Raw genomic sequence first — 27,611 nt, 5'->3', positions numbered from 1 at the left:
GAAGGCCGGGCGAGGAGCCGTGCGTCCAGGGAGGGTCGGTGATAGTTGGGGGGGTCCGTGATGTCTGCCACCGCAATAACAGCTGGGCTGGCAGAACCGGTGTCAGAGCAGCGCCGCAAGGCAGGGCTGGGCTCCTGCGTTCTCCTCATAAACACATCTGGACTTAAATGTTAGAGAAATAGCGATTACAGAGCTACAGCTACGGAGAGTTTGGAGACGAAGAAGAGACGGGGGTTCCTCTGTGCATCTTGAAGATGTCCGTATCTGGGGCCTCCTGGAAGCTGGGCAGACATTTTGGAGACCACAAGCCTTTTCTCTGCTGTTGCTCACTGCAAAATTTCATTTTCCTTCAGGGAAATTACTGCACAGTACAGAACCAAGAGATGCTGTAAGAAGTGTGACGTAACAAGCAATGGGAATGAACAAAAGTCCTTGGAGATGTTGAGATCGACGAGAAGTTCATTGAGAATTTTCACAAAATTGAGATGCCCTGAGAAATGGCAGATGGACAGAATTCCCTGAAAAGGTCGCACAAAAGCTCATATCCGTTACCTAAAAAACTGCATGCATTTAGCACGGCCCTGTTATTACCGCCTGTAAACGTTCTGCAGCTTCTGGTGAGCACAAGCAGCACAAATTCCCACTGTGATCTTTCTACCTTTAACCTAAATATGTTACATAAAACGCTAAAATAATTGATTCTGTTTAATTAAATCTCCTTCTAGACTGCCATTAGGAAAACAAATTCTGCTTCCCAAGAGGATCTGCCTCATTCCTTCTCGTTCCTTTTCTTCCTTGAAGAGAAATTTATACAGCATTTCTGCATCTCTAAAGGCACAGGAAAGCTGCAGCTGCTACGAGGCATTCTGAGTGTAACCGAACACAAATTTTCACTGCAAAGGAAGATTTACGACCGGCTGTTCCACTCAGCAGCTCTCTGAAGCAGATTACCAGTGCTTGGTGAAACTGTTCACTCCTTCCTGCTCAGGCTGGGGAAGAAGTGCCATCGCCTGCAGTCTCAGTGCAGCACAGAGAGCCTCCGTGCAGCAGCGCCCGTTGTGGGCTGAGGGACCTCCTCTGTGCCCAGCCGTGGTGCTCCGCTGGGCTTTGAAAGCTTGTTCTCCTTGGTACCCGATTCTTACAATTGCACAAGACCTCGCTAAAGCAATTACCTTTAATTACAACGCTAAAAAAACTTGCATTTGAGAGCGAACACTTTGCCACAAATCGTTAAAACACGGAATAGGCGAATCAGTGTTACTTTACAGCCTCTGGCATTTTCTTTTTTCCTCCAAACTGGCATCAAACCAAACGATAACTCCTACATCGTCCCTCCCGCGGCCCGAGGCGAGGATCCCCTTCTGCCGCCTCAAAGCGCCTCGCAGCTCACGGCAGGGCTCGGCCGGCATAGCGCCAGGCGGGACTGCAGCGCCCCCTGGTGGCAGCGCCCGTGGCGGCACTCCGCGCCCGACGGTCCCAAGGGAGGCGGCGCGCCATCATGGCGCATGCGCGAGAACTTCAGCTCCAATGGAGGCTGCGGGCTGAGCGGCCACGCTCCGATTTCCAACTCCAGGAGCGGCGGTAGCGGGAAAGAACGGCAGTTTTCCCTCAAATCACGGCCTTCTTGCTGCAGAAGGCACACCGAGACCAGCAAATTAAAAAAAAACACACCTGCAGGAGTTAAGAAATAACCTTTCTGTATTTTCTCCAGAGACAATAAACAAATTCCTGATGATTTTGACTTGTGTCCGTTTTGGTGCCTTCGTTATAAGAAAAAAAAGGTATTTGTCTTAGATTGAAGGAGACAAAAAGCTCTGGATAAAAGATTTAATACAGGCTATGTCCACAGGATGAGTTAGCAAAGGATGTAACAGAAAACCTGGGCACAGTCCCTCAGAACACTCAGTTTGCCATGATAAAACAGAGAAAGGCCTTCGTAAGGATAAAAAGCTCTAATAAAAACCCACGTGAAACAAGGCAATCCTTGCCGAGGGCAGCTCTGGCCCAGAACAACAAGGAACTGTAACATCAGTAAGCACTGCGTGGAGGAGCACAGAGCCATCTCTAAAAAGTAACTCCACGTTCAGTACGGACCGTGAGTTCTGATGCTCCTCCTCATGCACATCCAGTCTGTGTCCAAGGTGGAATCAAACCAAAGACCACAGCCCTTGCAGCCCTGGATTTGTCCCACGTGAGCTTTCAGAGCACGAAGAAGCTGCCACACAAACCCAGCCAGGGAAGATTGCTGAGCACATATACTCAACTCCCAACACTCAGAGCCTGGTTCCACCCCTTTCCAAAGGATCCTACTGTTATGGAGGGCAGGAGAGCTACTGCCTTTACTGACTGTTTTCTTTTTGTGTGTGTGTGTGTGTTTATTTTTGCTTTTTTCTTTTCCTTCCATCACCTTCAGAGAGAGCTGGCAGCAAGAAACAGGACTCAAACTGCAGCTGGGGAAAGGAGAGGAAGATTTCCGGAGTATAGAGATTCCCAAAACACAAAAAATAAAAACTGATTCCCAGAGAAAGCCCTTAGCACGTGCTCCCCATACCACTGCACATCCTCCTCTATCCTTAGCAGTTTGACAGAAATTAAGAATTCACACATACAAATCAAACGCAGGCTTGATTAAGCCCAAGTCAGCACCATTCATACATGCAAAGCTGATTCAACCCCAAATCCAGCAGATGGTTAGTTAGTTTCCTTTTAAAGCAGAAATACTACAACCAGCACCACCACATCTAGCAAAATCACCCCAGCAAACACAGAAACTTTCATGGTGGCGCACTTTGAATTGCAATCCTGGCAATTAACAAACGTGTTTCTCCTTACATCTCAACACCTCAGGCAGTGGATGCCCAGCTGCATTAGGTAGCTGTGGATCTACATTCTAGACCCTGCCCAGGCATGAGGTCAGCAACAGGAGGATGACACCTTTCAAATAAAAAGCACTGTCTTAAAGTACATGGTTCAAAATTACATGTTACAAAATTAAGATCTCTCACTGAGCAAGGAATCACGAGGTAAGGTCTAAAAGATCAGACCTGCAAACCTTGAGAAAACGAAAAGGTTGATTCAATAGCAAACATTTGTAGCAGTTAGCATGATAATGAATTTCTGTCCCATGCATATTATTTCACAAGAAAGCCATGAGTGACAAAAAATAAAAGCTTAACAGGATGAGTAGAGACTAGACTAATTAAAGGTGAAGAAAATGGAAAGAAAAGTTCATGGAGTCATAACTTCATAAAAATAATCCCAAAAAAGTGTATTAAAATGCTTTATCTCATCTTCACGTAGAGATTACACAGATTTAAAATACTATTTCCAGGGAAACGCGTAATAAAAACATGATTCAAATAGCAATTAAGACACCTTGCGTCACAAGAATCCTTTAGAAAGCTGCTTTCTCATCAGGCTATTTTCAAGTATCCCAGTCAGGTGGATCAGTCAGTGGCACAGCCCCTCATCTTCTTCCTGCTGTTCTGTTTTTTGGTTGATTTTTTTTTGCCCCGCTCATTTTCTCCTGGGCATCAACTTCTTGTTCTGCAGGTACGCAATCCCCTGCTTCACTGGATTCTCAGATGAGGAAGGCCACTTTTCTGCAGACAGAGAGCTGTGAGCTGCATGGGTACCAGGTGCAACCACGCATTGACTCAGTCAGAATCACCACCACAACCATCACTGCCTTCAACATCGCTGCTCTGGAAAGTAAAATGGAAAATGGTTTGTCAGCATTTCATTTATGTGACACTGAATTTAAACACCTCCATGAGGATGAGGAAACGGGGCAAGATCCCAACTTCATGGCTTAGATCCATCTAAAGCAACCAACTCCTGTGATGGTAGATGACACTTTTGATAGAAGAAAATGTTGTACAGTGGACTACACTCAGCAAGAGAAGAACTCTTCTCTATTTGTAGCTGCATGATTACGACCTGCACTATGTGGGAAACTTAAAAGTAGCACAAAATGCTGGTACTGAAAATAAGCACCAAAAAAGGCTAATGAGACATTTCGGTATCTTGTTTGTGCTTTTCAACAAGGCTGTATGCTTTGTATGCTAAACTATTTCTCATACTCAAAAATGGCAGACAGAATTAAACCTGATGTTCTCCAGAGCACGACTGTTAAGCTACATAAAGTAAAGCTAACTTTAATGATTCTATTAAGCAAAGATGGACATTTTGTTCAGAGTTGTACTGCACAGAAACTTCAGCCCAGCCCATCATCCTCTTTAAGAACTGCCATCCCTCTGACCAAAAGTTCACCTGCAGTTGTTCTAATGACCCATTCTGAGCACACAGCAGATTTACTTCAGCAGCTCCTAATTTTCTCCCAATCACAAAGTTTTTCTCATGACCACAGCGTTACGTAAAATGGGAATTAGCCTGAAAACAAGGAAATGCACTGAGCCACTAGGAAACTGCAACCCCAAAACTAGTCTTTCAAACAGCTTCCCAAAAGCAAAAGCTGGTGCTGTTTCCACAACTTCTGTTGCTGGTGTATGACCGCAGCCAAACCAGCCTGTGTTTTGCAGCACTGCTCCCTTTCCCCTTCTCAACCACCCCACGCAAAACCCTGCTTAAGGAACACTTTGTATCATCTGTTCCACCATCATCAAAAGACAAAAAGTGAAGTGACAGAATACATTTTATACTCCAGATGACTGTCATCTTCCATAGTATAGGTGGAAAACAAAAATGTTCTTACAGGAAAAGCCTTTTTAACTTAACAGCTTCCCTTTGTAAAAATAACGGCTTCAATCATTACCTTTGAATTTTTCTTGTTGGCTTCCATCTCAGCAGCAGAAGAGTTGAAGTCATGAATGGAGAGGGTGCTCAGCCAGCTCATCATGGACTTCTCCTCCCTTTCTGTGTTAATAATGGTAGGATAGATATACTGCTCTTTGAAAACAGCAATCTTCTCCTCCTCCTCCTTCCACTCCAGCGGCTCGTGCAGCCCATCGTTCCCAAATCGTCTGTTGTATTTCTCAAAGTGCACTCTTTCCAAGACCAGGCCAAGCCCCGGAGCTTTGGGCACATCCACTTTCTCCTCTCCCCAGCTGCGCTCTATAACAGACTCAGGAGCATAACCTTTCACAATAGCTATCACCAGTCCGATCATTTTCCTGATCTGGTGCATCATGAAGCTCTGCCCTTTCACTTTGATCACTGCGAATTCTATGTTGTCCCGCACGAAGGGCTCCCCGCAGTACATCTCCATGATGTATCTCCTGGCGCTGGGGTCCTTGGGTCCCTTCTGAGAAGTGAAGTTGTGGAAGTTGTGTGTTCCTTTATAGCAAGCAAGCAGGCTGTTGACCTTTTCAAGGGTCTCTCTGCTGAGTCGATAGGCCTCTTCCTGCACATCGTGGTCTTTATGGGCAAAGGCAAACGTCGGCAGCATGTAGGCGTAGGTTCTGGCATCGCATTTGTTCTTGGAGTTGAATCCCCCAGTGACTCTCTTCAGCCCTTATTTAAAAAGCGACATCAAGTTTTTGAATCAGTAAGCTGCAAACCTGCTTGTGACTTCATGTACATCAGCAGACGTGTTCTTTCTTAAATAAAATGCAATCAAAAGATATAATTTATTTTATAGGACGCCGATTTCAAACCAGCGTAAGCGCACAGGTGCTTGTTAAAACTAAACCCCTTTTGAGTAAAATTACAACAAAAAGGGAGAGACTTTGCGCAGGAGAAGCTCCTCTTTGTCAAGATTTTCTCTGCCCGTTCCAGTATCCTTACCCAGAATTCTGATATGAGAAGGAAGATGGTTATTGATCTTTTCTAAGATGTCATCTATTAGCCTGACCTTTAGCGACACAATCTGTCCAGCTGCAGACACACCCTACAAAAATCATAAAACACGGACAGTTATGCACCTCGGCAGCACGTGCAGAACTGAAAGAGCTGAAGAACGAATTTATTCCTTTTTTCCTCACTGGTCATTTCAGGCTGAAGTGAGGCAAAGGCAGAAACCCGAATCGGAATGCTCCTGGAAGGCCACCTGGTGCTGCACAGCCGTCGAGCACTTCAGCAATCTTACATAGCAGAACGCTGCACTCCCCTTCAGGACACATCCCGCTATATTTGCCTGCTGTTAAGCACCAGCAGCAAAGCTGACTTGTACATAAGCCAGCCGTGAACCCCGCTCCAGATTCAGCACCTTGATGTGGCGGGTTAAAAAACAAAGTGAGATGCAGTTCAGTTTCTGAGCTCCGCATCAAGCAGGCAGCAGCAGCAGAGAGGAGCAGCGTCAGGCTGGGAAGCTGGAACAGGTGAATGGGAGGGAAAGGCGAACACACGGCTTAAGTACAAAGCGCCAGCTTCACACACGCCATCTAACCAATACCCCACAGCTTCTACATGCTTGCTTTGTACTCAAGTTTAGCAGGGGATGAAGGGAGGAGTTTCAAACACTTCACCACAGGTAGACTTGCTATTGGATCTCATGCTGAACAACGCTTTGACAGCACTGGAGGGGCAGAGCCCGTTGTGTGAGCAGCCCTGTGCAATGTACCTTATCTGTCCGAGCACAGCGCTGGAACGACATCTTCTTCATGTCTTCGCCGTGGTTTTCTGGGATGCAGCCGGACTGCACGAGGGCAGACACCAAATCATCTTCGATGGTCTTGAACTGCGAAGAGCCCAGATTTCTCTGAGAGAAAATAAGAAATAAAACAAGCAGTAATTACTGGGCCACCGCTCTGAAAGACGTCACTGAAAACTTTTGTTAATTGAACATCACTGTGAAATTCATAGCATCTTCCCTCCTGTCTGGCAGGTGCTGCTGCTCCTACAAAGCCAACTTATTCTGCAAAGCTCCAACAAAGCGCTTTGAGAAAATACATACATTCTGCTCCAGCTTTTGCTGTCACTGCAGGAGATGGGGCGTTTCTGACCCCTCTGCCTGCAGTGGAGTTTTCTGGAAGTGAAAGCACGAAGCAGAACGACGATGTACGGCTGCGGGGGTGGAACGGCTGCGGTTCCAAGCCCATTCATTGCACCGGCTGCCCGCCCAGCCCAGCGCCCCGCCCGGCGGCTCCTCGTCCTCCCGGTCTCCTCCTCCTCCTCTCCCCCTGCACACCCCGTACCTGCATGCCGTGGTAGCCTTTCCCCGAGTACGCCATCAACAACACAATCTTCCTTTTGGGCGTCCTTTTACTCTGCTCCTCCGCATCCCCTTCATGCGCGGTTCCCTTCAGTCTCTTGCCCTGCTGCCCGTTCTCCTCCGGTCCCTCGCCGGCCCCGCTCGGCCTCTTCGCCATGGCGAGCAGCTCCTGCACGGACGGAGAAGGCTGCGGGTCAGAGCGGCGGCGGGGCGGCGCAGCAGCGGTGCGGATCCCCCCCTTCTCTCCCCCGCGCTCCCCACGCACGTTCCGCGGTCGGAACCCTCCGCTCGCAGCGCGCAGCCCCCAGCGAAGCGCCAGCATCCGCCCGGCCCCGCCGCCACTTACGGAGCACCGCGCGTGCGGCGATACGGCGGCCGGGAGGGGGCGGTGCTGCGGCTGCGCCGTCCTGCTGCGCGCCCGTGCCCGGCAGGTCCTGCAGCGCCGGGCGGTTCGTGGCCGACGACCCCAGACAGGGAGGGTAAGGGGCACGGGCACGGTGTCGGTAGAGGGGGCTGCACCACCCCTCCTAGCTGGAGGAAGGTGCCGGCCTGTAGGGCACGCAGTGGCTCATACGTCAGCGCTCACAAAGCGACGTGCTTCGTCTGCTCCCAGACGGGCAGATGGAGCTCTGTGATCTGCCGCCCTGCCCTGAGCCCTGCCCGACCCCGCGCCTGCAGTGCAGCCGGCCTCGGGACGTGGAGAGCGCTGGCGCCGGCAAGTAGCGCTGGGGATGTCGGCGTTTTACTCAGTTAAGCACAACAGCTGGAGTCGGGGCAGCTAAAGCTGGAGGAAACGTTTGGAGGAACGTCTGGTTTTGCCCTCAGGTTCTGCAGCGATGTGGAACTGATGAGCTGCCAGCAGTGCTACTTTGGAACGCAGCCCGCAGAGCTGCCAGATGGGGTTCGGAGCACATTCCTCGCAGGGGGTCTGAATGCTCCCTACACAGGAAAGTTTTCATTCAGTCCTTTTTTAACAGCGTGTTTTCAGACAGGCAGATGAGGAACAAGGAGAAATTCAGTGACATCCAGAGCTGCCGCTGTGCCCAGAAGGTCTGGCGGCCGAGGAATGTTGGTTCTGCAAAGGTTGAGTCAAAAAGACAGGAGTTGGTATCTGTAAGTGGAACACTCGATGTTATCGCCGTGGTTTAAAGCACATCCGCCCAGTTCTGCTTCCTTGATGTCACCAGGCAAGATCTGACTGCTGGCTGCCCAGGGAGCAGCGCTGCTGACGTCCTTCCAGCTGCTAAATATAATGTGGGAACAAAGGCAGACGCACTGAGAATTGCTTGGGATTGTTTTCTTCTGGCATCAGCAGCAACAGAACATCACAGTGAACGTGCAGAAAGCTCTGCTGTTTGCACCGTGGCTTTTAAATCATTGCAGCCTCACGGTTCAGAGCTGCTATTCTGTTCTGTTGCTCAGTCTTCCCAGTCAGCGCTTTCTCCCTTTGCTCTGCTGCCTGTGAGGAGTGCTGTGGGTTGTTTTCCCAGGGAAAGACACTGCATGCATTAAAAACAAGGACCCCTTCCAGCAGTGTCAGCACACAGGTGCGTTAGCAGGACGGATGCTCACTCATCTCAATGGATGCTCCGTGGCTGCCCGCTCCTCCCCTTCACCACTAAGCAGGCTGAGCCAAGCACAAACCTTACCTGGCACACCCAGAGCCCTGCCGATGGGCTGCACAGATACTGAGAACAGCCTGCTAACAACTTCCAAACAATTTTATTTCTTAAATCGGCGTTGTACAATTTAAAGCCAAGAAAGAAAAAAAAAAAAAAAGTCACACAAAACACAAATAAAAAACGTTGACAAAGTATCGGGCGTTACCTCATAAAGAACATCATCATACGCTCTCACAAACCTGAAGATACGTGTGATTAGGCTGAGGTTTCTTGAAATCTATTAAGACGCTACACACAAACGCTGCAACAGTAACAAAGCCATGACAATAGCAAGAGGACTATGCTAGCAACTTCAACAGTGTTGGGGGGATTTTCTTTTGCTTTTTTTTTCTTTTTTTTTTTTTTTTTTGCATTCCTTGTTGTCTACAAAGCAATAAATATTTTCCACCAAAAAAAAGTTGGTTTCACGCTACATGCACTTAGATAAAAAATAAAAGTCACCAAAGTGATGGCAAAATAAATCACCTGTCTGGTTTTTTTTCTTTTTTTTTTTTCCTTTTTTTCCTAGTTTTTCTTTTTTTATATATATATTTTTTAAATTCAAGCACAGTGGCTAAGTTTCAAGTATTGAGAGAAAACATATATACACGTTTGCGTTTGTGTGCATACTATGCATACACACACACACAGCTTGTATGTATATACACAAACACACATATATCTATCTCGGTTGCAGGGCTGTAAACCACGATTTTTTGGAGCAATATATATTCGTGTACACTGAATGTGGACAATTCTGATACATTCAAGTAATTAAGTACAGCTGGAAGGTTAGTGCTGAGCTTGCCACGTACACGGACCACGAAACCTGCGGCACAACCACGGAACCCGGGCTGCGTTCCTTAGAAGCAATCAGTGCAGGCGTGGGACTGCAGGGGGCGCAGGGCAGCAGCAGGCGCGTGCACGGCAGGGCAGTCCTGGCTGAGCGCCTTCCTGCTGCGCGCGTGCCCACCTGCGGCGCAGCCCTGTGCGCAACCCCGAGCCCTTTGGAAGCGATCCGCGTCTCTTCGGCCGTTCTGGCCACAGGCTGGGGGCCGTCTCGTCTCCCGGTTGTTGTTTTCTTTGCCTTGTCTTTTTTTTCCTCCAGGCCCAAGCAGAAGCGGCCGCAGAAGGCAGCGGCGGGCTGCGAATGCACGATGCAGCAGAGGCCCAATACTGACTGTGTGAGCTATGTCTAAGCCTCCCTGGTTGGGGGAATCAAAAATGTTTCTTAATTTCCTTCTTGGCATTTCTACTCCGTGATCACAAACATCCACACTGCCAAAGATGATGCCGGCTCAAGCCAATTGAGTTGCTCCTGAAACCACTGTAAAGTATCAACGCTGAACATGCCAATATCGAGAGGAAAAAAAAAATGCAGTGAGGACTTAACCACCGTGTGCAAAGTATTATTAAATCCCCTGAAACAAAGCCTGAGGTTTCGAGTTGCTTTCAAAGATCCTTTTCTGCCCAGCGCTACCAAAATACTGCCATGACTGATAAATTAAGACACACACATGCGCACGCAGACAGACGGAAGGCAGCTGCGATCCTCTCACACATCTGCTCACAGCATCCGAAGCCTCAACCAGAACTCGAGCCACTCACACCTGCAGTCACATTTGGCTACAGAGTCTCCTGAAAAGAAATGCTGAACATTGAACCGAACGCTACCAGATTTCTTTATAAAAAAAAATGAAGCAGCAAATAAAACTTAAAAAAAAAAAGGAAGAAAAAAAGAATCCATTTCCAATTGTGTGTAGGATCTTACACCTGTTCTCGAGCTCTTAAAAAGCACGGAGCTTCACACTGACTGTCCTTAAAAGAACACTTAAATAAAAACCCAAACAGACAGAAACATCTTGGTACTGCCAGACTGCGAGTCAGCGTTGCCTGGTATGGAGGAGGAACAGCACAGACTCCGCAGTGCCTCACACTCACAAATACAGTACAGTTAAATACGTACAGTTACACACAAACCATATATATCAATATATATTCAACCTCAGGAATACATATTAATATATGCACACACGTAGTGCAATAAAACAACCAGGAAACAAGGAAAGGAATAAAAAGAACAGCATTCCTAACAGTCGTGATGTTCCTGGGTTGTTGTGTGATGCAAAGTCAACTTCTGAAAGTTCCCATAGTGTGTAAAGTGCTCCTTTGATTCACAAAGCTAGTGTTCTCAGTTCAGGGTGAGGGCTCTGGGAAGGGTCTCAAGCCAACAGCTGAAAGCAGGACAGCGCTACTGCTCCCTTGTGGTGGATATGTACTGACGGGCTGAACTGACAGCCAGGAATCTTTAATGCTGACCCCATTGAGCTCGGGGAACAAGGGAGGAACGGATTCGTTTTGGCTTCTGAGAAAGACAGGGAAGTCACGCTTCCTGTCGCCTTCCTGCTTTCTGTGCAGTCTCTTTCCCTGCGCCGTTTGTCCACCCGCAGACAGAGGCAGCCCAGGCGACAGCCACAGAGATCTGAACATCCCAGACAACCCGCTCCCAGCCTCGCTCAATGCATCTGCAGAAGGCAGCCGTGACTTCAGCCACGCTCAGGCGAAGCGCAGCTTCCTTCCTTTCGGCTCTGCGCACACTCCAAGGCTTCAGCGTGTGTGAGACGGGATGAAGGAGACAGGCGGGGAGCCCGGGGCTGTCAGGAAGCTTGAAGGTGCCCGGCTGTCAGCTGGGTAGGGGGAAGTACACAAACTGGCCTTAATTTCTGAACGACAGCCTCCAACATTAACTGAAGCCAGCAGTTTAGGCACATCCATTGCCTGCAATGGAGACAGCACTGGAATACCCTGTTCTTAAGCAAGTGGACAGGCAGCAGTCTTATCCTTCGAAGTGCTGGGAAGAAGCAGACTGCTATCCTTCATCCCTGCTGCCGATGAGCGAAAATTTCCACATCAGCTTCGTCTTCGTCCAGGCCTTTGGACAGGGAAGCATTCGTGCTTCTACAGTCACACAGCCCCCACAAAAGAATCTAAGACTGTGGAACAACTTCCCAAAATGCCAGAACGCGGAACATTGAGCAGTTCATCCTCCAGGTGTCCTGCTGTCAGAATTGTTTCCACCACAGCAACAGGCCATTGGAAACAAGGTGATCAGCTGGGATGAGGTGCGTGGAGAACATTACTCAAATCAGGCGCAGAACCCCGACAGCAGAGCTGATAGCCTGCGCTCGATGCACAGTTTACCTAAGAGAAGAAAAAAACAAAAACACAAGAAATCAACTTCTTTTTTTCCTGGCAATATAAAAACGACGAAATATGAAGGAGATTTGGAAAAGAGAACCAAAAAAACAACTGTATTTTAGCAAGGCTAAGCAGCCCGTCCAGAACCATTACCATGTACTGATTTAGACTAGGTGAGGACAACCACAGACGTCATGCTGGGAAGGGACAGAACAAAGAGATGAATAGAGAGCCAAGAAGGAAAGCTGTGAGCTGTGAGTTCTGACCGTGTTATCAAACTGTTCCAAAGGACTATCATCCACCGCCAGCAATTCATACAAGGCATGGTACAGCCCAGCAGTCACTGCAGATTCTCACCTTCTGCGCCTGACACTCTGTCAAAAGCTGCATATTTGGTGGAATTCACACCTCCAATAGGAGGACTTGCTTTATTTCTATGTTCACATCACTTTCCTTTTCAGAGAAATATCATCAAGTACCTGAGATCTAAAATTAAATGCATACACATTACAGCCTACCAGAGAACAACTCAATCAGGAAGCTGGAACATCGGGTAAAATAGGGAATACCAGGATATCAACTGGGAGAAGAAATTCATTAGATGCATTAACTGTATCTCTGCACAAAAGATGTGATTTAGGTTTGCTAAGAAATGGTATGATAGAAACTACTTAGTATTCCCTATTCACTCAGCCCTCCAGTATCATACAGCACCTGCCAATCTCCTTTTGCTCTCCTTCAGTGAGCCTCATGTGGACTGTTAAAGTTGGTGATAATTAACTGACTGATTGCCTGTGAGCCAGAAATCTCTCCTCTCATTACCTACCCAAGAGCTCTGTCCACAAGGACGACTGGAGCAGTCTGGCAGCACTTTGGATGCTGGCCCAAGAAATGCATTCACTAGCCAGCAGAGGGGGAGAGGCACGGCTTGCCAGCTGTGTCCTTTCCCTTTAGCTGTTTCAACACTGCAGTGCCACAGTGAGCTGGTGTAGCTGTGACAGAGCAGAGCTGAGGCCAAGTCAAGCTGCTCTAACAGACAATAGCTGCCTGCCACCCCTCTGCCTTCCTCCCATTGAGAGAGAAAACCAAAACAATTAAGCCCTGTCCAGAAGGGCAGGCAAAGTTCACTCTGAGCAAGTGAGGTCAGTCCTTTCCACTCTGCACACATTTGCTGTGGAGCCTCCACTTAACAAAGGAAGGGTGCAGAAGAGGTGACAGCAGCAGAGGGATCCATCTGTCTCTGGAAAAGGAAGCCAAGCAATTGCAGACAGGTAAAAGCCAAGCTACCACAATCAATTGCTGAAGAGAAAAATACTCGTCTGCTGCCTTCTTAGCGTGGCCTGAGGAACACAGGTGAGCAGCTCCATTTATAAGAAGTGCTGGAAGGAGCCCTAGCTGCGCTGACTGACCATCTCTGCCCAACAGGTGCTGCAGTTTCATGTTCCCAAGTGCTCTGTGCAATCAGATGGATGGTTCCGGATGGAAACCAAACCCAGCCCTTTGCCAAACCACTTCCTTCAGCATGTTCATTCATGCATCAAAAGCTCCAACAAAACCCTGACAATTGCTCTGCAGGACAGATCGCAAAACAGGGCTCAGGGACTTGCGTTTCTAACAGTTTTCCAACTGTTACAGCTGCATGAGGCCAGGCTGTTAGGAGCTAAAGCAAATCAAGAGATCTGTGCTATGACCATCCAGATGCAGCCAAAGGAAAAAAGGGATGCTGGGTACTAAAATTTCTGGTCCATGCAGCTAGAACAACACGACATGACCTGGTGGGGAAAAAAAAGTCCTCGAGCACTCACATTTGTTGATGTTTTCTATGTCCCCCTGTTCAGTGATGATGTTCAGGAGCCCCTCCATCAGCAGCAGAGCCTTGTGGTATCTCTGTGCACAGTCCTCTCTGTGGTGGAACATCTCATCCAGGGCTGCAGACTGCACCTGCAGGCAAACCCCATGCAAAAGGTCACTTCCATACTAGATCCAGCTTTCCCAGCATGGTTCCTTAGTCTCCCTCACCCAACCTCCAGCACCATGAACGAAACCACCTGCTAACACCACCAGCAGGAACTGTCAATTTTTGGTGCTTGTTCTGTGCTAGCCCTGTTCCCTGGCTCTATACAGTTATTACCATCTGCACAGCATAGCTGAAGATGAGCTTCTCTGCAGTGATGCTGTTGATCTGATCCATGAGTTTCTGTTTGTCCAGGAAGAACCTCTGCAGTCTCATGTTGAGGCAGTGGCAGGATGAAACACTAGATTTATACAGCTCATTGAGCTTCTTCACAACTAGAATAAAGGAAAGAAATGCATTGGGCACCAGCTCCAGTTCTCCCTGTGACTCCCAACCTCCATGCACAGGCCTCCAAACAAGTAACTTCAAGGCAACCAAGTTATGTTGCATCCAAACTTAAAACTGGCAGCGAAGTACCTGCTGCACCCATGAGGTCTTTTCCCTTTCCTTTGTCGCCCTGACCAATTGTAAGCCTGCACACTGCAACACCTGCATGCCTAGTTCACCTGAGGCCAGGTCAATTTTTGTTTCCTTCAGTTGCCAGCAGACACAGAACAGTTTGCATGGTGCAAGATGTCCCACGCGTCACCAGAAGCAACAGACATGCCAGATACAAAGCTTCTGTTACCTGATGGGTGATGACATGCTGTGAAGAAGTACGTGACTCACATGTGCTAGCTGCTGGAGCTAAGTGTGGCTCAGCAGCACTAAGCAAAGGAATCTCTCCTGGGACAATGCTGTCCCAGAATGGAAAGACACCAATGCCTGCAAAAGGTCAGCTCCTTTCCTGCACCACAGCAGCTAGGACAGGAAGATTATGTGACAGAGAACCAAGCGTCAAGTATGATTTAAAGGGATTGAATAACAACCCCAAACAGCATGCGAAGCTAGCTGTACTGCTACACGATGTACCCGCTACAAACTCCCACCACCTGATGAGCAAGTAACTGTGACACACATCTGAAACCTCCACACTGCACAACTTGCTCCTAGGGGGAGGTCAAGGAACCTCAGCGCCCTGCTGAGGGGCAGCCAAGAAAGAATTTGTAAAAAAAGACATTTAATGAAAAAATAGAACATTCTCACAACAACAACAAAATACAAGTAAGTAAAGGAACATCGTCATTTGTGGAATTCAGTCAGAGCCCTGGGCTATGCACAAATTACAGGAAGCTGATGGCTATGGGTAGGGACTCTGCCTGTCACTCACTGCCCAAGGATGCTCTGGGACAATACCTTGTTGCACTTCAGCTTTTTCCACACATAAGTGAAAGAAGGCACTCAAGTACCTTGAGAACTCTCTTGCCCTCACAGTGCCCTATAAATCTCAAGGGAACAGTATTCTGTGGGAAGAGAAATAAGGAAAGACAGCCTTATCCTGTTCCCATACACTAGATTCATAGCATAACTGTTCCTACAAGTTGCAATTTGCCCTGGAAAAGGAATAATTAATTTGTGTTATGTCAGCCCGAACATGTGGAAGAAGTGTAGCTAAACCTGTCCAGATGCAAACATAAAGCTGTACGACTAACAAATAAGTGACTTCTGTATTGCCAGAGTTTTGCTTCCTGTGTTTTTGCTTCATTTGAAAAATCATCATAACCAAGACGTGTCTCAATTCGCCAAGTAAGCACTTACTGGGACATGTACTATATAATTAAGTTGGACTGACGTCAAGTACAAATAAGCACCTGAGATAGAGATGTACAAGGAATCAGATAAGATGCATTTCCCTCTCACTAATTAGGACTGAAGATTCTCACAGGGAGATGAGCAGGAGTTGAAGACCTGAAGCAAAGGCTGAGAGAGTAAGATTCCTGCCAGAAAATACCCCAGAAGCAAGGCCTGGCTATTTGAGAGAACAATGAGCAATAAGCCTGAGCGCATACTGCTGGGTGTTCATCTCAACCTCCTCCCTGCCTCTGTGACACGGTTTTCACTCTTTCATTCCAGGCAAGTTCATTGCACCGTGTGCCCAGCAGCTCCTTACCTTGCTTGACAGTGGAGGAGAGGCACAGCTTGCCAGCCTTGATCTGCTCTATGGCTGTCTGCAGGCCTGAGGACAGAAGCTCTGCTACTTTCAGGTACAGCACGAGCTGCTCTGCATAGCTGCAAAGAGAGCATATTGCAATGCAAACCGATCACCAGGGCGGCAGTACGGTCCAAAGGATGTCTGGCACAAAGGCACACGCGGCAGGGAGGAGCAGCGCGCACGGAGCTCCAGGCCCTCTGCCCAGCCCTTACCTCCACTCCCGGCTGAGCAGGCTGATCTGGTCGGCCACCACGCTCTCCTGCAGCTGGTATTCGGATGCTGCTGAACCGCTCATCTCGCTGGAGCTGCCTTTCAGGGCAGCAATCTCCATCACATAGTGGACAAAGGCCAGCGTGAAGCGGAGGCTGCGCAGGATGTCGGTGTGCTCTTGCTGTTGAAGGGAACACCAAGGGGGGTTACAAGGGGAAGGCTGCTCACATTGAGCTGTTGCCAGTGACTCATCCCAAATGAAAGAGATAACATCGGAGCCTGAAACCTTCCTACACTTCTTTTCTGTGCAAGGAAAACAAACTCAGCACTGAGCCCACACTGCACCAGTTCCTCCTCTGCATTAAAGGCAGCAAGTAACAGCCCCAAGCCAGAGATCCCAGGCCAGTCCCTGCAGAAGCTGGAGAGACTTGCTTCAAAAAGTGACATGCTGCCTTCCTAAGGAGTGTTCACAGCAATTCTGGGCTGTTTGGAAAGTCAGGCAGAAAGGTGACAGCACCGCTGGCCCAGATCCAGACCCCGCCACAGCCATGCTGGTACAAAACTGAAACCAGTGTGCAATTTATGTGAGAGTGACCACCCCTTACAACACAAAAACCTGCTAACAGTGTGGCCCATCCCACACCCCAGCCCTTGCTTAGCTGTGTCTCCAGCTGCTCCCAGCCCAGCGCAGGGAGCCCTGGGTGAGGTCCTCTGAAGGGACAGCAAGGACAGCCTTTAACTGCAGCTCCTCTCAGCTGGTGAGGGGAGAGATGCACCCTCAAAGCACTACATCCACTTCAAAGCTGTTTTCTCTCTGCTATTACAGACCAAAGGGTATTATCCCATTTCTCAGAAGCTGTATTGCTTAAATCATAGCAAACATTTTTGGGAAATCAGTATTTGTGGAAAAACTGAACAGCTGTGTGTCCTACAAAATGAATCGCTGCCTGCATCAGATGCTGTGTGTACTCTGTGTAGTAAAGCAGCTAACATGCTTGACCTTCAAATATTTACAGGAATGGTTCTCTTACAGGGGCTTGGTGAGGCTGTTTCAAATGTGACTATGAAGGAACGGTAGCCAACCAAACACACACATAAAAAAAACATGCTTTATGTTTTTCATTCACCATCTCAGGCACTTGGCTGCCAAAGGAGCTTTGGCTATCTGAAACATTAATCTCTCCTCTGCTATCTTGCTATCTGGACAGTCCAGTAAGGCAAGGAAGTGTTATCTCTGCCTTCCTCTATTTTCTTTCAAAGCAGAGGAGGAACTTGGAGATTAAGTAGCTGCCAAGTCATACAAGAATCTTGTGGCAGAGCAGGAATCTTCTAAGATCTTGCAAACCTCAGCCTCATATCTCCAACTAATGTACAGTCCCTCCCTTTGCTTATATAGTTAGCTTGCATTAACTACACTGGCATTTCTGGTCTCATTAGGCATCACAATAGTCTTGCCTTCCAAAGCCATCTCTGTATTGTGCCCTTAAAGCACTGCAAAACAACAAAAACCTTCAATTTGCCTTGCCTGTACTTCAGGAAACATTTTCAAATGATGAAAGAAACCACCACCTATCTGAATGCAACAGCTCTTCTCAACACAAATAGAGGTGCTTAAATAGCAAGACTTCATTGCCATGAAAGCATCAGCAGAAAGCAGATCTGCCAGGTTTCAGTTCTGGCTGACTCTGCAGAGCACAAAGGGGTCTCCAAAAATGCCAAAAAGGTTCAGTGTCAGGAAGGTTTTGTGAAGTGCGTGTGAATGGCTGCTGCACCCAGCAGAAATTGTGATCAAACCCAAATGACTCATTATAGAAATGAGAAGCTGAACTAAATGGGATTAAGATCAGGCTGATACTTCTTTAGAACCCTTCAGATCCTGAAGAGCAGTGACAGCTGGCAGGGACCCATATTACTTGGACTTCACAAAGACAGTATGCTCAGTTAAATTCACTACTGCTGTTATGCATCAATGTTTAAGTTATAGCCTTGTAGCTCTGCAGCTAATTGAGCAAATTAATGCAATTCAATGCATAATTGACAAAAAATTTGAGCTAGAAATCTGAAGCAGAAGAGCAAACCCACACTCTACAAACAATGCATGCAGATGTCAGCAGGTATCCAAGTGGTTTTTGAAACACCAGCAAGATTCCAATGCAAAGAGCCTTTCCCAGTCCTAGGCAGTCCAAGAAAGCATTACAAATAGCACTGAATCCATGACTGATTCAGTCTCCCACCTCTCCTGCAAATGGGCACCCTGACCTACATTTCAACTATATCTCAGCTACAAAAGCATTTGTTCTGCTTCAGCCAGCCTTCAGCCTGCAGAGAAGGGGAGTCTGGCAGTCTTTCAGCTCAGCAATCTGGTTCAGCTGTTCTTGTGCAAAGCATGTCACGTTCCACTTCCCCCCATCACCAACATAAGTGTCACGTTCACTTTTTTCAGACCCTTTCAACTGAGGCTGTATCACTGACTGACTCTATAAGTGCATGCAGCAGGCAGGCATTTGATATGCCCAAGCTACTCACTCTCTCAGGTCAGCTATTACTAACACTGAGCCTTTTAAAAGGGAAAAGGCCCAAAGTGTCCCAGTTCTCTTCAGAAACTCCGATGCAGAACACACCAGGTAACCGACACTTCCAACCTGCAATTTCAGCTTTTGAAATCACGTCTCAAGGACTAAAAAGCTCAACAGCAGGCTCAAAAACCAGTGCACTACGCATGTCCTGAATCTTCTGAGCACTGTCTCGCCCAGCTCTCCTGAAGCCAGTTCACACCGTCTTTGGAAGTGACTGCCTTGGCTACAAATGTGGAGCCAGAGAACCTTTGGGTACACTTTCCTTTTATTGTTCCCTGTCCTTTGCCCCTAACAAGTCCCTATAAGATATACCTACCTCCATGAGCGTCTCTTCAGGCAGCTCTGGTGCCTCGAATGTAACAGCACCTTCCAGGTTAGCGGTGATTGGATCAGCAAAAGCATAGCGGAGACTCGAAGGGCCCTCCAGAGCATCCCCACCAGTTCCCACTGCCAAGTGCCTGCCAGTGAATGAGCCTCCAGAACTGAGAGAGCTGGAAGACCCCACTGAAAAAAAGAAAGAAAGGAATTACTTAAGATATTTATAATAGGCGAGTTATTTCTCGCCCAGCACAGGGGATGCTTGTCACTGTAGGATCCAGGATCCTGGCTCTGGTAGGAGCCAGCAACAGGTACTCTAGAGGAAGATACAAAGATTCGTGATGCAAAATAACCACACCACATGCAAGATCCTCAGTGACTCAGGAAGACCAGTTTACAAGCTCAAGCAAATTTAACACACCTTTCTGACTGCCAGTGATTTATGGTGACAAGCCCAGAAGCACCTTTTTTTCTCCCTCAAATCTCTTCTGAACCCTGCCACAATACCTTGAGCTGAATTTATCATACACCACCATCATCAGCTTCAGCCTCATCATGGATCAGCACAATTTGAACCCTGGTCCCAAAGCTTTAATACTGTCAATGAATGAGTACCTCTGATAAGTGAGGTTTTAAACATGGTTTTAAAACATTTGCCACTTGCATGCAAACCAGGAGAGCTTTTTGTTGCATGCCTTGTACTTCTGTTTTCCTCTCTTTACAAGTAGGAGGTTGGATAAAGCAGGTGATTTCAGCTGAACCATGATCCTAACCTCAGGATTCAGGAGTCTTTAAGTACTGTGTTCATCAGCCAATTCCACCACCATTGTCTTCTTCTTTTCTTAGCAATTGAATCCACCTTGAGAATATACTGCTCATAAAAGATGCACACTTCAAAAAGAAGTTTCTGTCTCAGAGTACTGATAACACATTCATCAATTCCAGAGGGCTTCGTATCCCTGAGACACTGCTGCAGAGGGATATATTCTCTATGTGTCAGGGGGATGCCAATACCAGCTCTAACACTTTACTAATTCTCCTCTGATCCTCCGGAGGAACATTTTCCTCTTCTATCCACAAACTTCATCTGCTGCCCTACCCTGACTTTGAAAGGCTGAGCAAAACAATGCACATCTCAACAACTGCAGTGATGTGCTGCCTCCTCTCCTCTCAGAGGTCTTCAAAGCTAAGTGAGGATCATAAAAGACTGGTAAAGTATTTCCAGATCTTTCAGAGAAAGGAAAAGACCAACACCACCACATTCTGGATACCCTGTAATTCTGTGGAACTGTTCACAGAAACTGTTGTGATGATTCATGAAACGGCTCTGTCTTTGTACCTGTCAAGTGATCTTACTCATGGATTGTCAACACACTTGGGGTGCGGAGTTCTAGCTTGCAAAGCTCCCTTTTTCACCATCTACTTTTATGCATTAACTATAACACAAGGAGCTATTGCAAAGATCTAATAAATAAAGCTTGTCAAGCAGCTTTGAGTGCCTTTACCCAAATCTTTGGATGTGTTGTAGGCTCACTATTCAATAGTCTTCTCTACCAGGAATTTCATCTGAAATTTTAACTGCTCAGCAGATCCTTAAACATCCAACTATCACTCCACCAAAGTGGCACTTGGATCTACTTCCAGATTGCTCTTATTCACTCAAAAGCAATAAATAAGACTGAATTCTCTATTCACAGCATTTCAGTGGCAGCTAGAGGCACTAGCCAGGATAGTAGCCCCATTGTGCTACAGGACAGTCAGCCACTTTGTATGAGAGTCCCTGCCCTACAGAGCTCACACTCTAAATAAAGGAGACAAAAGAAGGATTGCAGAACCAACTTCCAGACAAGGATCGGAGTGGTTTTAGGTATGATGGAAATCCAAGCCATACCCAGAAACTGAGCCCAGTCCCCCTTAGTCTGAGTCAAGCAGCTTATTCATAGTTGCATCCAAACCTTCCCTGCAGTAATTAAGAACAACAGCTTCGACTACATTCAGATGAGGAATGGCCAGGACAAGAACTGAAACCAGCCAAAAATGCAGATAGAAGTATCCAAATAGTTTCTTGATTACAGATTCCAGCTCCCAGACACATGGCCCCAAAATGGACAATTACTGCAGCCTCAGCTGTTGGCTGATGAGGCCAGAGTGCTGGCATCTTAAAGGATCTGTCAATCAGGACTGCACTTCCCCATTTCCTACTTAAGTAATTCACAGCATAAGTAACACCACTTGTACTTTTGCATACAGAGCCCTTTCGTAATGGTACTCATGCACTGAAACTGCTTCTCATGAATGGTCACACTTGCCTTTTATAACTTATCTGAAACCTAGGAGGAAAACCATCAGAATACAGAGCAATCTTTATCTCTGTTGACCTACCAACAGCAATGGATCTGTGAACAGCTGCAGCATTATTCCTGAAGCAAACAGAAATGAAGCAAAAGGAACAGTTTGCTTCCCTCTTCCAGTCTTGGAAACTCTTATAAGGCGTTAGTCCTTGTGCCAGCATGAAGAGTTATGAGCAGTAACTGGGGGTTGGCAAGAGCCAGTACAAGAACCTCAAAGGCATTTAAACCACCGAGCTCTCTCTGGACAGCCTGCTTCCACCACCAGTTTGCAGCAGTGAGGAATACAGCACGTCGCTCTGTCTCCAGATATTGGAACAGGCAGGTATCAGCCCTTTACCTGAAAACATCCTGGTCCTCGTGGTCTGTGGGGGAGTTGTTCCACTGGGAGGGGATCCAACAGTAAAAATCACTGGGGATGGGCTGGCAGAGCCCCCCGCCCGGGCACCAGAGTGCAGTGTCCCTCCGTAAGCACCTGAGGGAGCTGGGGAGACAGTTGAAAGGTGCAGACTGACATTACAGGAAAGTTACTCGGAGCACGGTGTGCCTCACCCAGCGGTGTTACGTCCCTGCAGACTCTCTCAGGAGATGGTGGCTACCAGCACAGGCCAGCGCTCCCTGTGGAAGCATCCCACAGCCAGGCAGGCTGGCACGGACAGCAGGACGTGAGCCTGGGCAGCGTTACATGGTCCTGCAGCTGTTCTTCCCTCCTCACTTCCCAACCTGCACACGCAGGAAGACCCACCCTTGCAGAGTCATTCATAGTCAAACTGCCTGGCAGAAAGTCCCCACTTCCACATGATATCTCATTCAGAAGGGGCCAAGAGAGGAAGCCCTGCCTACAAAATCACACTGCTAGCCAGCAATTACACAGCACGCATAAAGCCACAAGCCTTCGAGCGCTCACAAAAGAAAGAAAGCATCACAGCACTCCTCACACACAGCAGTCATTTCCTACAGCAAAAGCCATCAGAAAAGAAGCCTCCTTTTCATAGGAGGCATGCAGGCAAACACCTTCCCCCAGCACAAGCCCATCCTGTCAAATCTGCCCGTTCTCCCCACTTACCTGCAACTTCCATTGGCTTCTCGCTGTTCAGGCTGTCATTGCTGCCAGCTTCTGAGATCTGTGCCCCAAAGGCTGCCTTGAGAAGCAGGTCAGTGAGCCTGCCTGTGCTTAGAGATCTAAAAGGAGAACGTACAAGATGATGCAGAAACTCACCAGTAAGGTTCATGGGTTTCAGTTAGTTTGTGCCATTGCTGGTCCACAAACACTACACAGCAAATAGTCCAGAACTGAAAAAACCACTAGCCCTATTCCTCCTCCAACAGAGTATCTGAAGCACCTCCTGTTACCTGCAGAAAGCTTATGATTACCATGACTTACAGTATGCAAGTACAGAGTACAGCATTATTGTAGCATAGTTTTCCTTTGATGGAAGATATGGAAATTAATACAAGAAATACGCAGAGGCAGGTAAGAAAAACTTAATGCTAACACCTGAGCAACCCTGTATCCTGCAACGTTCACAACAGTCAGTACCTGGCTTTCAAACAGATCTTTGAAGACCTGTGCCCACTGTGTGATAGACAAGGAACACACACCTCTCACTTATGACAGGCGCACGCTTCAAAAAGAATAAAGCACACATTTGCATAATTGCAGGGAGCCTGCTCTAATAACCAGAGCCTTGATCCCCACTTGATGGAACCTTGGGCAGTAACAGTGTAAAGCTGCAAGCAATCTTTCATGTCATAAAATCTAGGCCATGGCCTGCCCCTGTAGAGAAAAGTCTTTAAAAAATCTGCATAACATCTGCTTGCATCCCAGTGGTGCTAGGAGACGACTGCAGAATGCTTGCAGATACATGATGATTGAAATAGCTGACATTTGAGATTTGCCCCGTCCATCCCATGTTAGGGAAGGAAAATCCACTGTGTACAAAGCAGACTACAGCTCACCTGCCCTTGATCTCCTCCACAGGCCTCAACCCCAAGCCAGTCTGCTGGCAGTGGAAGTGACCCATCTCCTTCAGATCTGGCAGGGTCCTGTTCCGCGTTGGAGTCATCATGACCCCCTGATGGGCCAAGAGAGTGAGAAGGTTCTGGGAACTTGGGGTTTTGGGAAACTCAAAAGGGGACACAGCCTAGGAGAAAGAGAGCACAAAGAGAATGTTTTAAAACCAAAGGTTCCCTCATCCTTCATTTATTTATCAAAATTAAATTGTACACATAAAAAACATGTCTGAAATGAAGAGGTAGAAATCCCAGCCCACATAATTACTTGTTCCCTGTCTCAAAAATGCTAAAATGAAAGGACAACAAACTGCTGAAAATTCATTGCAGCTTAATAAAAGCACAGAGAAAATGCTGTCCCAGCACCAGCTTCACATCAGATGCGAGGGCTGCCACCCATCCAACAGCCTGCTGTCTCTGCTGGGATTTCTACTGCATGCACATTTGTGTCAAAAGCCTTGACGTGCAAATCAACCCTGACACTGCAGTTCACTAATGCGCTTCTGTCCTAATCTGGTCAGCTCCTTTTCATTGCCTGTTTAGAACCCTGGACTCTACTCAGACTGCAAACACTGCTGCCAAGTGAGAAGAATTAGGACACCACCACATTTCACACAAATTATTAAGCAGCCCTTGGAGAATAGTGAATAAGTGGTGATAAATCCAGGTCAGAGATCATACAGTGGTTCACCCTGAAAAAACACAACAGCTCAAGCCATGAAAAACCCAAAAGCAGACTCCTTGATTTACCTTTGTAGGGGAGCCCACGATAGTTGGCAATGGGCTTCTCTGCATGAACTCAGACAGCTTTGGTGAGGATCTGAGCTGCCGGCAGTGCTGCAGGCCATGAATCTGCAGAGGTTGGCTGACTGGGGTATGGCCAAAGTGAGCAACTAGAGGATCAGAGTGCTGCTTGGTTATCTTCTGCCTGCAGGAATGCAAATCTGACAAGTTGGGAGCACTGTGGAGCCGAGAGCCCATCCCTCGAGGAGAATGTTCGGGTGCTGAGGCACCTGGAGGCCCAAACACAGTGACAAATCACATCATTTTCTGGTTCTAAAAGAAAATGTCAGATTGATCACAAGATTCATTGATAAGACACCCAAGAAGGTAAATTTGTACCAGGCATCTACAGATCAAAGCCTTCAATTAATGGATAAAGATGGCACTCTGTGCCATAAAACTTCTATGCCTGACTGGGTTTTGACTCCACAGGAAGAACAGAAGGAACAACAGGGACATAGAAATGTAGTTTCCTCCCTTTACTGCAGCCATTACAAAGGAAATTAAACACTGAACAGGCAACAAGGCAAAAGAAGAGTCTGGAGCTTTGAGATGGTTTTCCTCCACTCAACTCAATTAACTGCAATGTCCCATGAGTGAGTTTGTCCCAGTGAGAGTTTGTGTGTCGCAAGATCTGTCAGCACTAGAAGATGGATGTCAGAATGTGAATGGATCAATTCTGACTCCTACCAGCGCACACAAATCCTGGTGGCCAAGCATCAAGAGAAGATGCTGAAGGAACACACCCCACACTGAAAGCTCTCAGATTATGGCTCTGGCCTTGTCCACAAGAGTCATGAAGGAAAGCAAGGACCAACGTACCAACTGCAGGAATCCGACTTCTCACTTCTGCCCCAAGAGAAGAGGGGATAACAGTCTGGCTGGGCTGCTCCGGGATCGTTCCAACTTTAACACAATCAAAAAGTTTATTTGGTATTAAGTTCCCACAGTAAACAACACTACTTGCCACCTATTTTTAAAAGGGTGGTGCTTATCTCTCCCATCTCAGCCATGGTTGTATAGTAAAATAAGGAGAAAAGTTCTAGCTAGTACTCGTTTAGCCAAGTCTAGTCTGACTTCACACAGACAAATTAACTCAGAGGGCTAAGGTATGAACATTCATACAGCCACTTTTCATTAGGAGCACTGAAGTTTCAAGCACTTCTAGAGCCTCTGACAGCACTTGGATCATGTTTTTCCTCACTCCAGCCCAAACTGGTAAAAAGATACTCTGTCCCTAGAAAAGCCCTCTGCAGAGGACAGCAACGTTTCACACAGACACTAGAACACTGCTTACCTCTCCTGAAGCTAATAGGCATTTTCAGCTCCATTTTACCAAGGCCAAAACACTTGTTGGTCTACCAAGAAGAGTCACAGGAGAATACAACCATCTGAACTCCCAGTTACCTGACAGCTATAACCCGGCCAAAACCTCCTCTTTGCAGGAAAGAGACATGATTGTATTAGAGCAGAAATGTGCCAGTTGACACCTTACCTTGTGGTGATGGCATAAATGGCTTGGCACCACCAAAGGAAAGCTTTCTAGAGCTAGGCACAGATCCATGGTCTCCAGGATAAGGAGGGGAAGCACCAGTTTTAGGAAAACCAAGAGGGCTTGTACTGCTAGATCTCCGGACCGTACCAGACCTTGCAGGAAACAAAATACACATTACTCCAGTTGCTAATAAAGAGGAGTAAGGAAAACACCATAACCACACACTCAAACACACAGTGCTATTTCCACAGACTTGGAGCTTCATGATTGCTTATTCTGGATCAAAATCGCACTGTGCCAGGACTACACAAATACAGATCACACCCAGAGGAGTTTTTCTTTGGGCTGGAATGGTCAGTACTGCCTGGGTGCCAAACTCCTGTAACATCTTATGAAACCTCTCCTTGGAGAATTCAAATCAAGTTGTTTGTGCCACACATGCAAGAACCTCAAGTATACCTAGCCTAAAAAGAAACAAGAGGAAAGTAGAACAGGAGAATGTGAATAGAGCCACACCATCCCTCTGGAGAAAAACGGGATGTGAGTATACTACTCCTCAATTTTGAACGGTGTCATCACACCTCAAAGAGCACAGCCTAAATCCTATCTACTGAAATGCTGATCTATCACTGCAAGCTCCTTTCACCAAGATTCCCATTACATGCCTCTATATGAGAAAACAGCTTTTCATCAAATACTTTATTCTACTCTTGATTTAGAAACAGTTTTTTCCATTGCTGAAAGGACCTCAGTCACAGCCAGTAGGTGGTGTTCTGGAGAGGAATCAATGAATACACTGAAAAAGAAAACCTCTGCTCAAGTCACTGAAGGATGCTATCACCAAGGTACCCTCTTTCCCATCCCAGCAAAGCAGTATTAAGCTGCCCACACGCCTCTGAACAGCAGGAACAAAGCCAGGTTTCAGTAGTACAAGCAGGGCTAACTGCAGAGGCAAAGTTGCTCTGATGAACTGTCAATAAATCTATTCAACAGCACTACCAGGTATATGTGTTACTTGATGTCATGTTTCAGGGAAGAAAACAACAACAGTAATAGAGGTAAGAGTGATTTCTTCTCCATTCTTCCTCCCCATCCTCACTCTAATCTTTTACTGTTTTTCAGTCAAACACATCCACACTATATTCACATGCTAGGAAAAAAAGAAGGAAAAAAAAAGGAAATCCTTAAAAAATTTAACCTAAAAATCACTTCTGCTCAGGTTGCTCCAGATTTAGAGGTGTAACACTCATTAAGTACCCTGTCCTGAAACAAAATTGAATGCACAAAAAGGAAGCAGACACCTGGACACTCAGTGGCAGAAAGAAGGTATTGATTGTTCTGCCAAGTTTTCAACTCTTCAAAATATCAACCATCCAGGAGGCTAAATATTATCTGTTGTGAATGTGCAGGAAAAAAAACAGGAGCTGATTGAAGCTGCTGAAAGATGTGGAATGTTAATACTGCCCTGTAAGTAGATGAACGGGACAGGTGATGTGGTCAGAAGTAAACACACATAATTACCACCTCAATAGGCAAGATACCTGACCACAAACAAGCTGTGCCACACAGGCATCACCAACCAGTCAGATGACAGTGGTCGATATTTCAGAATCTGAGTGTAGGCCAAGGTTTTTAGTCAAATGAGTTCCAAACATGACAAGTCATTCGGCTGGAATAACCTGTTTGATACAGCTGATGGAAAAGTGGAATGACATACAAAATGCTCGATGAAATTTTCTTCTTCCATTCTTGAAGCATGTCTAATGAATTTGCTGATTAGAGGAAGTGATGATGAGAGATAAATATGGCTTCCTGGGGCAGAAAAACATGACGCCAGAGATTCGGAGGTGAT

The 27,611-nt window shown here is 47.0% G+C and overlaps 2 protein-coding genes and 1 long non-coding RNA gene across 7 annotated transcripts in view; 1 reads left to right on the top strand and 2 right to left on the bottom strand.

Annotated features, from left to right (window-relative positions):
* Window positions 1-38: 38 nt before the first annotated feature.
* Window positions 39-1,741, top strand: LOC128084613 (uncharacterized). Its single transcript, XR_008208629.1, has 2 exons — window positions 39-617; window positions 726-1,741. It is a non-coding gene; the product is annotated as an uncharacterized LOC128084613 (long non-coding RNA).
* Window positions 1,678-7,476, bottom strand: PUS1 (pseudouridine synthase 1). 2 transcript variants are annotated; one of them, XM_052690859.1, is made up of 6 exons: window positions 7,377-7,476; window positions 7,095-7,280; window positions 6,521-6,658; window positions 5,746-5,848; window positions 4,775-5,472; window positions 1,678-3,704 (listed from the first exon to the last, which is right to left on the bottom strand). In XM_052690859.1, exons 1-6 carry the CDS (start codon window positions 7,431-7,433, stop codon window positions 3,657-3,659), a joined length of 1,230 nt encoding a protein of 409 aa, XP_052546819.1. In that variant the 5' UTR covers window positions 7,434-7,476; the 3' UTR covers window positions 1,678-3,656. The 2 variants fall into 2 exon arrangements, with proteins under 2 accessions (XP_052546819.1, XP_052546820.1); XM_052690860.1 differs by having other exon boundaries at window positions 7,458-7,474.
* Window positions 7,477-8,814: 1,338 nt separating this feature from the next.
* ULK1 (unc-51 like autophagy activating kinase 1) overlaps window positions 8,815-27,611 on the bottom strand; it is a 90,705-nt gene continuing 71,908 nt past the window's right edge. For 3 of the 4 annotated variants that reach the window (XM_052690837.1, XM_052690838.1, XM_052690839.1), the window contains 12 exons: window positions 25,760-25,911; window positions 25,087-25,170; window positions 24,232-24,494; window positions 23,428-23,612; window positions 22,535-22,650; window positions 21,809-21,952; window positions 19,119-19,306; window positions 16,229-16,407; window positions 15,975-16,093; window positions 14,102-14,259; window positions 13,776-13,911; window positions 8,815-11,973 (listed from right to left, as the gene is read on the bottom strand). In XM_052690837.1, the coding sequence (XP_052546797.1) occupies window positions 11,918-11,973; window positions 13,776-13,911; window positions 14,102-14,259; window positions 15,975-16,093; window positions 16,229-16,407; window positions 19,119-19,306; window positions 21,809-21,952; window positions 22,535-22,650; window positions 23,428-23,612; window positions 24,232-24,494; window positions 25,087-25,170; window positions 25,760-25,911 (1,780 nt within the window). In that variant the 3' untranslated portion in view covers window positions 8,815-11,917. The remainder of the gene's footprint in view (window positions 11,974-13,775; window positions 13,912-14,101; window positions 14,260-15,974; window positions 16,094-16,228; window positions 16,408-19,118; window positions 19,307-21,808; window positions 21,953-22,534; window positions 22,651-23,427; window positions 23,613-24,231; window positions 24,495-25,086; window positions 25,171-25,759; window positions 25,912-27,611) is intronic. The other variant, XM_052690840.1, reaches the window with a different exon arrangement.

This window comes from Tympanuchus pallidicinctus, unplaced genomic scaffold (assembly GCF_026119805.1).
Source record: "Tympanuchus pallidicinctus isolate F22 unplaced genomic scaffold, pur_lepc_1.0 scaffold28, whole genome shotgun sequence".
Taxonomy (NCBI): Eukaryota; Metazoa; Chordata; class Aves; order Galliformes; family Phasianidae; genus Tympanuchus; species Tympanuchus pallidicinctus.
This window is presented reverse-complemented; position numbering and strand designations above follow the sequence as displayed.